Raw genomic sequence first — 14525 nt, forward strand, 5'->3', positions numbered from 1 at the left:
AATCGAAAGAGAATACAAACCCAACCCCCAACAAGCTCACCAAAGAATAAAAGAACTATCAGGGAAAAGGAAAAGCAAAGCAGCAGGAAGTTGTACCCAAAACAAACAAGGGGAACTGCTATTTGAAGAACAACATATAGAAAGCCGATGGGTAGAATACATAGGCGAACTGTACAATGATCCAAATAGAAATGAACCACCACTGAAATTCATAGAACCATTAAGCGGACCAAACATCACCAAAAGTGAAATTGAACATGCCATGGAACGAATGAGAGATGGTAAAGCAACAGGCCCTGATGAAATATCTGTAGAGGTATTAAAAAGCCTAGGAGATCTAGCAATTGATGAACTTCACATATTATTCAACATTATATACAATACTGGGAAAATTCCAGAAGATCTCTGTAACTCTATTTTCATAGCATACCAAAGAAAGCAGGTGCAGTCAGATGCGACAATTTTAGAACTATAAGTTTAATAAGCCACATCAACAAAATACTGTTGCGTATAATTATCAACAGGCTAAGGAATAAGATTAACCCCGAAATCGCAGAGGAACAATATGGATTCCAACCTGACAGAGAGACAAGGAACGCAATATACCTCCTCCGTGTTTTAAGTGAAAGAGCTATACAGGTTCAGACCCCACTATACCTCTGTTTTGTCGACTACAAAAAAGCTTTTGATAGAGTACGCCACGAAGAAATACTAAAACAACTGCACTCCATTGGCGCTGATGAGAAAGACCTCAGACTCATGCAAACATTATACTACACCCAGCAGGCATCTATCAAAATCGGAAACTCTACAGGAAATTCCATTCCTATTAAGAAAGGAGTCCGTCAAGGGTGTGTTGCCTCACCAGATCTGTTTAATCTATACCAAGAAACAATCATGAGGGGCATAAATAATATGGAGGGAATAAAAGTAGGAGGTCACAACATAAATAATATAAGATACGCAGACGATACGGTACTCATTGCAACATCAGAAATCCAACTTCAAAAGATTGTTGACAAAGTGGTAGTAGATAGTGAAGTCAAGGGAATGGAAGTGAATATCACCAAAACGGAATGCATGGTAATACAGAAAAAACCCCGAAAACGACAACACCTGCAATATAACGATTCACGGCGAGCAACTTACCAACGTAGAAAGTTTTAAATACCTAGGTTCAATAGTGACAACAGATGGAAGATGTAACCGAGACATACGAGCAAGAATAACTCAAGCCAAAACAGGCCTTCATGGACCTGGGAAACATTTTGAAAAACAAACAGATGTCGTTCGGGATTAGATTCCGAGTCTTGAAGTGCTACGTGTGGCCAATCTTGTTATACGGATGCGAAAGCTGGACTACAAATGCAGAAACACAAAAGAACATTGACGCTTTTGAAATGTGGTGCTTGAGAAGGATGCAGAGAATATCGTATACTGCACACAAAACGAACGAAGAAGTGCTAAAACAAACATACCAACAAAGGAAACTAATGCCCTTAATAGTGGATCGACAACTATCCTTTTTCGGACACATAGTAAGGAAAGATAAGAATGAATACCTGGCAAGTTGTGGAAAAATACCTGGTAAACGCGCCCGGGGGAGACAAAGAAAAACACTCATAGACCAACTGAAGGGCTTCACCAACCTAACAATCCAAGAGCTGTTTGAAAAAGCAAGAGACATGGAAGAATGGAGAGAGATAATTCATGCAGTATCCGAAGCCTGGACCAGGCATGGAACCTAGAAGAAGAAGAAGAAGAATACAGTTTGGTGAGTATGATAGTATGCAGATGACGTCACTCAGGCCTTTGTTATTGTTTTTGCCATCCGCGTTTGTGAGTTGTTCTCACCAAACTGTATTAACCAGACTATAAAAGTTCATGGTTGCACAGAGTTTGTGTGTTGGTCCGTTATACTTCCGGATGGCAATGTTGTGAACTCCTTGGCCAAGCGCATACTATCTATATGTTAACGATGGCCACGGTCGAGACCCACGACCCGATTATTAACACCCCCCGTCTGGCCACGAGAGGGATGCTCTACAATCAACGCTATCTACTCAGACAGACAGAGAGAGAGAGAGAGAGAGAGAGAGAGAGAGAGAGAGAGAGAGAGAGAGAGAGAGAGAGAGAGAGGAGAGGAGGAGGAGGAGAGAGAGAGAGAGAGAGAGAGAGAGAGAGAGGAGAGGGGAGGGAGGGAGGGAGAGAGAGAGAGAGAGAAAGAGAGAGAGAGAGAGAGAGAGAGAGAGAGAGAGAGAGAGAGAGAGAGAGGGGGGGGGGGGGCATCAAACATACTATCAAGCTTTAGTACCTCTCGCGACTTCTTGAGATCATGACGTCAGCACACAAACATTACGAATGTTTATTTTGGCAAGCATGCGACGTGTACTTATTTGCAAGTCCGATATCCCAATGGGCGTGATCTATATTAACTTTCCATGTGCTCGAGGTCATTGGTCACATTGCAAAATGTGCTCAAAGTGACAGACTTAGTGAAAAGTGTTCACAACTTTTTAAATATCTAACATCACGATTGGTCATTTGATTCAGCTTGACAAATGGGTATGTTTATATCATTTGTAAACAAAGCAACGTGTTTACATTTGTTAAAAAATATTCAATCGTTGGGCAGCATCAAATCATATGATTGATGACCTGGTTGGACGAAAACATGAATATAGATCGCTCCCATTCCTTATGGGCTCATTGTTGTAATGGAAATCTCAAAAAAAAAAAAAAAAAAAAAATGACGCTATATATATATATATTGTCCAGTACATCAATATTAAACTAGGCCCATAAGTGGACGTCAGACCTGCATATATGTTCACGTCGCTAGCTAGTCTTTTAGGCCATGGTGTCTATTTTCAACATAAAAATGTAACTCGGCGACCATTGAGAAATTGAGTCAACCCCGATATAGATAGAACGAAGATGACGTCACTCAGGTCTTTGTTATTGTTTTTGCCATCCCACGTTTATGAGTAATTCTCACTAAACGGTATTAACCAGACTATAGATAGTATGCAGATGACGTCACTAAGGCCTTTGTTATTGTTTTTGCCATCCGCGTTTGTGAGTTGTTCTCACTAAACTGTATTAACCAGACTATAAAAGTTCATGGTTACACAGAGTTTGTGTGTTGGTCCGTTATACTTCCGGATGGCAATGTTGTGAACTCCTTGGCCAAGCGCATTCTATCTATAAAAGTTCATGGTTACACATAGTTTTGTGTGTTGGTCCGTTATACATCCGGATGGCAATGTTGTGAACTCCTTAGCCAAATGCATACCATCTATAACTCGACTGCACTAGGAGAAACCTGGGGTCCCGATAACTCAGTTGGTAGATCACTCGCTTCACATGCAAAGGGGCCAAGATCAATCCCGGATGCAAGCAATTGGTATTGTCCGTTTCACGCTATAGAAACAGGGATAAACTCCGGCTCCATGAGCCCAATGGCTAAGAAGCTCACAACATGCCATCCGGAAGTACAACGGACCAAATCACAAAACTGTGTGTAATCATGAAAGTTAATAGTTTGGTTAATACGGTTTAGTGAGAATTACCCATAAACGCGGATGGCAAAAAAACAATAACAAAGACCTGAGTGACGTCAACTTCATACTATCAATAGATAGTTCGAAGATGACGTCACTCAGGCCTTTGTTATTGTTTTTGTCATCCGCGTTTGTGAGTTGTTCTCACTAAACTGTATTAACAAGACTATAAAAGTTCATGGTTACACATAGTTTGTGTGTTGGTCCGTTATACTTCCGGATGGCAATGTTGTGAACTCCTTGGCCAAGCGCATTCTATCTATAGTCTGATTGATATAATTCAGTGAGAACTAATCATAAAAACGACTGTCAAAAACGATAACAAAGAGCTGAGTGACGTCAACTTAATGCTTTCTCCAGTGTATTAAAAAAATTATTTTTTTTAAAAATTGAGCTTTATATAGCGCATATCCACTAAATGTGCTCAAAGCGCTCTACAAGGGGTCCCTGGGTCAACAGCAACATTTAACATGTAGGACGGGACATGACGCCTGTTAGGCGATATTACAATTCTTCGGACAAAGACAACGCTGTTAACGGCCAGATACTCATTTTACACCCGAGTACGGCGAGAGAATGTGAGTAGAGACCCTTTTCCAAGGACTCAACTATGCGCCGAGCGCGAGGCTCGAACCCAGGACCTTCCGATCCAAAAGCGAGTGTCATACCACCAGACCACAAAGCCGCACATCTATGTCTGTATATTCGCATTTCAATTTCATTCATTATAATTTTATTTCCTTTCTTTATTCTCCAGATTGTATGTCTGCTCATCTCCATCACCACGTCATTCATCAACTGCATCGTGTTAGCTCCCCTTATCATTGAATCCATGGTCAAGACATTCCAATTCGAGGTCGACGTTGGAGCTGGTCACATCGTCGGGCACGCCGTGGTCAGAGAACTCTTGGAGAACCCAGAATATGTCCGGAGCTACAGCAAGTTTCGTCGATGCCACAGTGTCAGCGCTCTTCTGAATGTGATCTCGCTTCTCGCCAATTTTGTCTATCTTCACTACTTCGTCTCCAGGATTATACAATCTGTGGACTAAGCAATTATATTTTTAGATTCCCCTTATCTCTGTTTTTGGGTAAAAGCCTGGAGATATTATGCGCTTGGCTAAGAAGCTCATAACATTGCCATCCGGAATTATAACGAACCAACACACAAAACTATGTGTAACATTAAACGTTTATAGTCTGGTTAATACAGTTTAGTGAGAATAACTCACAAACGCGGATTTCAAAATATAATAACAAAGACCTGAGTGATGTCATCTTCGAACTATCTATAGATAGAACGAAGATGACGTCACTCAAGCCTTTATTATTGTATTTTGCCATCCGCGTTTGTGAGTGATTCTCACTAAACTGTATCAACCACACTATAAAAGTTCATGGTTACGCACAGTTTTGTGTGTTGGTCCGTTATGCTTCCGGTTGGCAATGTTATGAGCTTCTTAGCCAAGCGCATACTATCTATAGATAGTTCAAAGATGACGTCACTCAGGTCTTTGTTATTGTTTTTTTTTTTTTTTTTTTTTTTTTTGCCATCCGCGTTTGAGTAATGCTCACTGAATTGTATTAACCTGACTATACTATAAACGTTCATGGATACACACAGTTTTGTGTGTTGGTCCGTTATACTTCCGGATGGCAATGTTGTGAGCTTCTTAGTCAAGCGCATACTATCTATATTATTATTCTTTGCAAAACTACACACTTGTGCGTGCAATATACACAGTGGGTACACGTTGGGTTCTCACAGGGAAGAGAAGTGATGGAAATGTTGATGCTTGGAACTGGAAGGGGAAAAAATACCGATAAATATTGAAATGTAAGCTCCAATTTATTAAGACAAAGACAGATACTGTGGACGTTTTGGGTTTCCCCCTTAAATTGGGAATGAGATTAGCGGAAGAGTAGCGTCCCTTGATTGGACGTCACCTTACAGAGAGATCGTCAATTTGGTTTTGCGCATGTGTCTCAAGCCGCTTTCACCGGAAGCGAGGACGAGAGACGCATGCGCACAACCAGCATGACGTTCTCTCTCTAATAACTTTTCCGCCGCGATGTCCAATCAAGGGACGCTACTCTTCCGCTAATCTCATTCCCTATTGGAGCTTACATTTCAATACTTATCCTTATTTATTTCTAGGAAGAAGCCAAAAGCGTTGCTGGAATCCGATGCTCATGAGAGGTGTTGGCGGATTATGGTATAGATAGAACGAAGTTGACGCCACTCAGGTCTTTGTTATTGTTTTTGACCATTCCATGTTTATGACTAATAGCATTCATTAGTCACTTCCCTCGTAATGACGCATGGTAACTTGCTCTAAACTATCGGAACAATGGCGGACTCCCTTATGAAATACTTCTCCGACGAGCATAAAAGTGTATCCAAAGGAGAAAAACATTATAAATATAATCATGTTTTGACTTTTATACATTCTGATCACATGACATGTGAAAAAGTTCTAGCAAGCATGAAGAATAAAAAGTACCGATTTTCTTTGTTTAGAACCAAGCTGCTGGTTGCTGGGCGGACTTGACATCAGACTATTGGATTCTATTCTCACACTATTGTATTAACCAGACTATTAACGTTTATGGTTACACAAAGTTTTATGTATTGGCCCGTTATATTTCCGGATGGCAATGTTGTGAGTTCTTAGCCAAGGGCATACTATCTACAGCTAAATAAATTCGGTCACCCAGCAGCTCCAGTGTGTCGAATTGCAGAGCGTTCTGGAATTCGGCGGTACTGTATTTTTACGTCCTCTTACTATAATAATTTGGGAACGCCTATTGTTCTTTTGCAGAAACACGGAGGCGTGCAATAATGTTGTTATATATATATATATATATATATATATATATATATATATATATATATATATATATATATATATATATATATATATATATATATATATAAATTATAAAACAAAAACCATGAAATAATAGTGCTCAACTTTAGTATAAAAGGAGCTATTTATAAACATTTGAAATATAATTAAGATAGTTTGACTTCTACAACGTTGTTATCGAGCGTTGCTCTCATCAGGAAGTGGAAGTGAAAGTAGGTTGTTGTGTTTTCGTATTTTTATAGATTCGTGTTTATGGAGGTTCGTAATTACATAAAAGGTGTTTGTTTCTGTGTCTGCATGAGGAAGTTAGTTCGTTTCTTCTGTTGAGTGTTGCTATGTTCGGTTTAGTGATGATGAAGAATTTTTCTTCCAAGCAGAGGTTGCAAATCTTAGAAGAGGGGGAGTACGACTGTGCTCTGGAGATGATTTTCCATGTGATGCTGTGTTGTATGTTTTTTTCTTTGAGGTTCCAAATGTGTTCGCTTAGTGTAGTAGAATGTCTTTTGTGTATGTTTCTGAAGGAAGATGTATGCAGGTTGTATCTGGTTTTGAATGGACACTCGGTGAGGCCAATGTATGTTTCTTGTTTTGGTGTGTCTGGTCGTGTTACTGTGGCTTGATAAATTACGTTTTGAGTCAGGCAATTGCCGTTTAGTGGGCATGTTGTCTGGGTCCTACAGTTGCATTTTTTCTCTAGGTTGTTGCTGGGCTGATCTGGCTGTGATAGTTTTCGGTTATTGTTGGATGAAATAATGTTTTGTATGTTTGGCATGCAGGTGTATCCTATTTTGATGGTGTTTTTGTTCATGATTGGGTGTAGAACGTGACCGGGAGGGAAGCATTTTTGTAGTAGATTGAAGAATTTGTTACCGATAGAAGTTGTCACATTCTTGCTGTAGGGTGGGTTGAACCATGTTATGTGTCGTTTTCTTTGTTTTTTTGTTGGGGTGGTAATGGTCTCTTCCTCATATTCTAGTTTGTAGTTATATCCACTTTTTTGTAGTGCGTTTGTGTACGGTGGGATTGCATCGTTGAATATGTTGTTGTTTGTAGAGTTGTTAGATAGTCGTTTGTTAATGCTCTCGGGATGTTTTTTATTATAGATGGCGGATGATTGCTGTGTCTATGAACGTACAATGGGATGTTGTTGGGTTTTGAAAATGGTTGATATGTGCCGTCGTTTAGGTTGATGGTTATGTCCAGGAAGTCGAATGTTTTTTTTGTTGGCTTCGATTGTAATTTTCAGATTGTTGTCCTGGAAGATTTTGCATATTTTTTTCTTTATTAATTCTGTTTGTCTCGGTGTTTTATTGCACAATGCGAGTCCGTCGTCCCTGTATAGTCCAATGTTTATGTCGAGATTTTGCATTTGAGAAAGTAGATATAGTCCGACGAGCTCGCATGTTTCTGCTCCATCGTAGCTCCCCATGGTGACATCAAAGTTTGTTGATTTTTTTGTCCATGCTGTTCCATTATTGTAAAGTGATGTATTCTTCGAGTGCAGGATAATGTGTATTTCTTCTTCGGTGATGTTGTCGAAGGATTTTGCGAACTGTAGTGCTTTGAGGAGTAGGGTTTTGGTGATTGAGGGGTAGAAATTACAGATGTCAAAGATGATTGCGTTTTGTCGTTGTTTGTTTTCTGTATTTCTGTACCAGTTGATAACTTCAGCGGTGTTTCTCCATTGGTTGAATTCGGTTTTCTTGACGATTTTGGTGTTGATTCTGTCTAAAATCTGTTTACTTATTTTTCCGATTTGTGATTTACATGGGTTTATGAGACGGCATTGTACGTTGTTGCGAAAGTTTGGTTTATGGTCTTTGATAGTGATGAAGGCGTTAGATTTTGCTGTGGTGTCTATTCTGTCACTTAGCTGTAGGTTTTCGGCGATGCTTTTGTCTTCTGCTGTAATGTCAGGTGTCGTAGATGGTGTTTGTTTCTTGTACTCTGCTTGTATATTTTTCTCAAGTAAATGTGTGTATTCTTTAGGGGTAAGCTTGTAGAAGTTTGTGGTTTTGTCAGCGGCGACGTAAACATTGGAGTCTTGATGTATTGATCGTATGTCTTGTTGTAGTTTGTTTTGGAAGGTGTCGTTGATTTGTCTGAATTTTATGTTTCGGATGATATCTGTCATTCCATCCTCGAATTCTCGTAGTTCAGGTATGGATGGGGCTGGTCTGGTAGATCTAAATCCAAAAGTTTCTTTATTTTTAACCGTTTGGTCAGGGTTTAGGTAGAAAAAAGCTCGCCATCTGGTGTTTCTTATAAATTTTTCGGTTTTGTTGATTAGAGATTTTAGGTATTGTTTGCTTGTCGGGATCGGGATGTTCTTTGTCGAATAATCAAAATTAGTACTTACGAGGTTCATTTCTGGTTAAAATAAAGTGCTCAACAGGACAGTAGAACTGGAGCAAATGTATAAATTATAAAACAAAAACCATGAAATAATAGTGCTCAACTTTAGTATAAAAGGAGCTATTTATAAACATTTGAAATATAATTAAGATAGTTTGACTTCTACAACGTTGTTATCGAGCGTTGCTCTCATCAGGAAGTGGAAGTGAAAGTAGGTTGTTGTGTCGTTCGTTGATCGAAGCAAATCGATGTGGGATCTTGCTTTGTCTGGCACCCAGACAACATGCCCACTAAACGGCAATTGCCTGACTCAAAACGTAATTTATCAAGCCACAGTAACACGACCAGACACACCAAAACAAGAAATATACATTGGCCTCACCGAGTGTCCATTCAAAACCAGATACAACCTGCATACATCTTCCTTCAGAAACATACACAAAAGACATTCTACTACACTAAGCGAACACATTTGGAACCTCAAAGAAAAAAACATACAACACAGCATCACATGGAAAATAATCTCCAGAGCACAGTCGTACTCCCCCTCTTCTAAGATTTGCAACCTCTGCTTGGAAGAAAAATTCTTCATCATCACTAAACCGAACATAGCAACACTCAACAGAAGAAACGAACTAACTTCCTCATGCAGACACAGAAACAAACACCTTTTATGTAATTACGAACCTCCATAAACACGAATCTATAAAAATACGAACACAACAACCTACTTTCACTTCCACTTCCTGATGAGAGCAACGCTCGATAACAACGTTGTAGAAGTCAAACTATCTTAATTATATTTCAAATGTTATATATATATATATATATATATATATATATATATATATATATATATAATATATATATATATATATATATTATATTATATATATATATATTATATTATATAATATATATATATATATATATATATATATATATATATATATATATATATATATATAATATCAATTAAGAAATTAAGGAGCAGGCACTGGTGTAAGATAAAGAACTGAACAAGTGTGTATGAAAGGTGCCAGACAAAGCAAGAAAGAAAAATACAAGGAAAAAACAAAGTCTGACCGGTAATCAGGTCTGAAGTTCGATCCCCAGTCGAGGTCGACTGATTTTTGGGATGTTTTTTTTTTAAATTTTATTTTTCTTTATAATAATAATAATAAATAATAATAATAATAATAATAATAATAATAATATAATAATAAATATAATAATATAATAATAATAATAATAATAATAAAAATAATAATAATAATAATAATTAAAGTGCGCCAAACATCCCTTCATCTGAATAGATTAAGCCCTAACACAGTACACGAACAACGCTAATTATACACAGAATCAAAAGAAAGCCTGTCGGAATAAGAATGTCTTCAATCGACTCGTGAAATCCCCAAGAACGTATCTCAAGTGGTAGCAAATTCCACAACCTTGGACCAGAATGCTGAAAGCAAGGCGCGTTCACCAGCCCTCACTCGGCAGACAGCGGGATGTTTTCAATTTGAGGTCGTTCGTTGATCGAAGCAAATCGATGTGGGATCTTGCTTTGTCTGGCACCTTTCCAGCATACACACTGACTTGTTCACACTTTAACTCAGTCAACCCTAACACCGACGATAATATCCGTGGTTTACCCGGGTTACTTTTACCCCATGCCTATTTATTTCATTTTTATGAGACAAAATATAGGCATAAAATCAAAGCCAATGTTTTTAGTTTTTACATGTTAATGGTAGTTGAATAAAACTATCTAGATATGTACATGCTCATCTTTGATAATTTTTTCCAATTTTGAAAAGTAGCAAAAGTCTCTAGGATTGAGTGAGTTAATAAATGTTGTTACCTACACACGCCCAGATGATATTAAATTAATTATACATAATTGGGAACAAAAATGTGATGTCAGAACAAAAAAAAACAAACAAAAACATCTGTATTCCAATCTCATTGGAAGTGTAAAACCACTCTTCCGGAGGACTGTGATTGTGCTAGAGATCTTCTGGTTTCAGAGAGATAGCATCTTATTTTCAAACTATCTAAATAGAAGCTGGTCGTCAATAAAGATCATCCATCCTCGCTCATTTATGTCTCGTAATCATAAGACACTGCCTATCCATCCAACCACTAAAATAGTTATACCACCTTATGATTCAATCATAATTTAACCTATTCGTTATTAGTCCTCCGAAGGACTGGTTCATGCACACTTCCTAGGAGTTTGGAACAGATGGAGTATAATGTGTGACGTCACATCTTCTCTACCCTATTGGACTGAGAAAACCAGACAGCGCAAACCCAATGTTGTGGGGAAAAAAATGTTGATATATACGAAGTTGACGTCACTCAAGTCTTTGTTATTGTTTTTGTTTTTTTTTTTTTTTTTTGCCATCCGCTTTTATGAGTAATTCTCACTAAACTGTATTAACCAGACTATAAACGTTCATGGTTACACATAGTTTTGTGTGTTGGTCAATTATACTTCCGGATGGCAATGTTATGAGCTTCTTCGCCAAGCGCATACTATCTATAAGAAATTGTTGTTGCCGAGTCCTATCATATTCAATTGAATTTTGTTGTAGGGAATGGATTTAATTGTTAAACATATCATTGAATAAATGATCTCTTATACAGTGATAACATATATTTGTCACTTTGGCCATTATGAATTTGCTTTACGTAGTAGTACTTTTAGTAGTAGTAGTAGTAGTAGTAGTAGTAGTAGCAGTAGTAGTAGTAGTAGTAGTAGTAGTAGTAGTAGTAGTAGTAGTAGCAGTAGTAGTAGTAGTAGTAGTAGTAGTAGTAGTAGTAGTAGAAGTAGTAGTCGTAGTACTAGTAGTAGTAGTAGTCGTAGTACTAGTAGTAGTAGTGGTCGTAGTAGTAGTGGTAGTAGTAGTAGTAGTAGTGGTAGTAGTAGTAGTAGTAGTAGTAGTAGTAGTAGTAGTAGTAGTAGTAGTAGTAGTAGTAGTAGTGTTGTTGTGTGTAGTAGTGATGTAGTAGTAGTAATAGTAGTTGTAGTAGTAGTAATAGCAGTATAGTAGTAGTAGTAGTAGTAGAGTAGTAGTAGTAGTAGTAGTAGTAGTAATCGTAGTATTAGTAGTAGTTACGTAGTTAGTAGTAGTAGTAGTAGTGTGTAGTAGTAAGTATAGTAGTAGTAGTAGTAGTAGTAGTAGTAACAACAAGATATGAAGTGAGTAGAAAAGTGCCAGAAGACAATAGAGAATAAAAATTTTTTTCGCGGCGGTGGTGGGGTTTGAACCTGCGACCTTATTGGTACGACAACTCCGCCTGGCAGGTGAGAGCGTGGCTCTACCGTGTGAGCTATTCACGAACACAAAAATATTCGTTTCAAACCCAAAGTCATTTCTAGATCCCTCTCTCACCCACTTCTTGAGATCGCCGATTCGTTCACCACCATCGCGAAGTAATTTTGACCAGCAGTTAAGTTTAATAGCCAATATTCTCATCACAAACATATAACATAGAAACGATTGAGACATTGAGTATGCTCCGGTGTATGGGGTGAATTTTTAATTCAGAAAAGGGAGTGGAGCAGGCACTTATGTTGGTAACAACAAGATATGAAGTGAGTAGAAAAGTGCCAGAAGACAATAGAGAATAAAAATTTTTTTCGCGGCGGTGGTGGGGTTTGAACCTGCGACCTTATTGGTACGACAACTCCGCCTGGCAGGTGAGAGCGTGGCTCTACCGTGTGAGCTATTCACGAACACAAAAATATTCGTTTCAAACCCAAAGTCATTTCTAGATCCCTCTCTCACCCACTTCTTGAGATCGCCGATTCGTTCACCACCATCGCGAAGTAATTTTGACCAGCAGTTAAGTTTAATAGCCAATATTCTCATCACAAACATATAACATAGAAACGATTGAGACATTGAGTATGCTCCGGTGTATGGGGTGAATTTTTAATTCAGAAAAGGGAGTGGAGCAGGCACTTATGTTGGTAACAACAAGATATGAAGTGAGTAGAAAAGTGCCAGAAGACAATAGAGAATAAAAATTTTTTTCGCGGCGGTTGTGGGGTTTGAACCTGCGACCTTATTGGTACGACAACTCCGCCTGGCAGGTGAGAGCGTGGCTCTACCGTGTGAGCTATTCACGAACACAAAAATATACGTTTCAAACCCAAAGTCATTTCTAGATCCCTCTCTCACCCACTTCTTGAGATCGCCGATTCGTTCACCACCATCGCGAAGTAATTTTGACCAGCAGTTAAGTTTAATAGCCAATATTCTCATCACAAACATATAACATAGAAACGATTGAGACATTGAGTATGCTCCGGTGTATGGGGTGAATTTTTAATTCAGAAAAGGGAGTGGAGCAGGCACTTATGTTGGTAACAACAAGATATGAAGTGAGTAGAAAAGTGCCAGAAGACAATAGAGAATAAAATTTTTTTTCGCGGCGGTGGTGGGGTTTGAACCTGCGACCTTATTGGTACGACAACTCCGCCTGGCAGGTGAGAGCGTGGCTCTACCGTGTGAGCTATTCACGAACACAAAAATATACGTTTCAAACCCAAAGTCATTTCTAGATCCCTCTCTCACCCACTTCTTGAGATCGCCGATTCGTTCACCACCATCGCGAAGTAATTTTGACCAGCAGTTAAGTTTAATAGCCAATATTCTCATCACAAACATATAACATAGAAACGATTGAGACATTGAGTATGCTCCGGTGTATGGGTGAATTTTTAATTCAGAAAAGGGAGTGGAGCAGGCACTTATGTTGGTAACAACAAGATATGAAGTGAGTAGAAAAGTGCCAGAAGACAATAGAGATAAAAATTTTTTTTTCGCGGCGGTGGTGGGTTTGAACCTGCGACCTTATTGTACGACAACTCCGCCTGGCAGTGAGAGCGTGGCTCTACCGTGTGAGCTATTCACGAACACAAAATATTCGTTTCAAACCCAAAGTCATTTCTAGATCCCTCTCTCACCCACTTCTTGAGATCGCCGATTCGTTCACCACCATCGCGAAGTAATTTTGACCAGCAGTTAAGTTTAATAGCCAATATTCTCATCACAAACATATAACATAGAAACGATTGAGACATTGAGTATGCTCCGTGTATGGGGAATTTTAATTCAGAAAAGGGTGAGCAGGCTACTTATGTTGGTAAAACAAATTATGAATGAGTAGAAATCCGAAGACAATAAGAATAAAATTTTTTTCGCGCGTGTGGGTTTGAACCTGCGACTTATTGGTACGACAACTCCCCTGGCAGTGAGAGCTGCTCTACCGTGTGAGCTTTCACGACACAAAAATATTCGTTCAAACCCAAAGTCATTTCTAATCTCTCTATCACCCACTTCTTGAGATCGCCGATTCGTTCACCACATCGCGAATAATTTTGACCACATTAAGTTAATAGCCAATATTCTCATCACAAACATTAACATAAAACGATTGAGACATGAATGCTCCGAGTTCGTGCATATCAAGTTCAATGTTTACTATGTTATATGTGTGAGAGATATTGCTATTAAACTTAACTGCTGGTCAAAATTACTTCGCGATGGTGGTGAACGAATCGGCGATCTCAAGAGTGGGTGAGAGAGGGATCTAGAAATGACTTTGGTTTGAAACAATATTTTTGTGTTCGTGAATAGCTCACACGGTAGAGCCACGCTCTCACCTGCCAGGCGAGTTGTCCGTACCAAAAGGTCGCAGTTCAAACCCCACCACCGCCGCGA

At 38.7% G+C, this 14525-nt stretch overlaps 1 protein-coding gene across 1 annotated transcript in view; it reads left to right on the forward strand.

Annotated features, from left to right (window-relative positions):
* LOC144956727 (transmembrane protein 205-like) overlaps window positions 1-4623 on the forward strand; it is a 9993-nt gene extending 5370 nt beyond the window's left edge. Inside the window, exon 4 of the mRNA XM_078887403.1 lies at window positions 4321-4623. Within this exon, the coding sequence (XP_078743529.1) occupies window positions 4321-4614 (294 nt within the window). The 3' untranslated portion in view covers window positions 4615-4623. The remainder of the gene's footprint in view (window positions 1-4320) is intronic.
* The last annotated feature ends 9902 nt before the right edge of the window (window positions 4624-14525 follow it).

This window comes from Berghia stephanieae, chromosome 11 (assembly GCF_034508935.2).
Source record: "Berghia stephanieae isolate SIO BIC M18660-M18661 chromosome 11, UCSD_Bste_1.3, whole genome shotgun sequence".
In the NCBI taxonomy this organism is placed as follows: domain Eukaryota; kingdom Metazoa; phylum Mollusca; class Gastropoda; order Nudibranchia; family Aeolidiidae; genus Berghia; species Berghia stephanieae.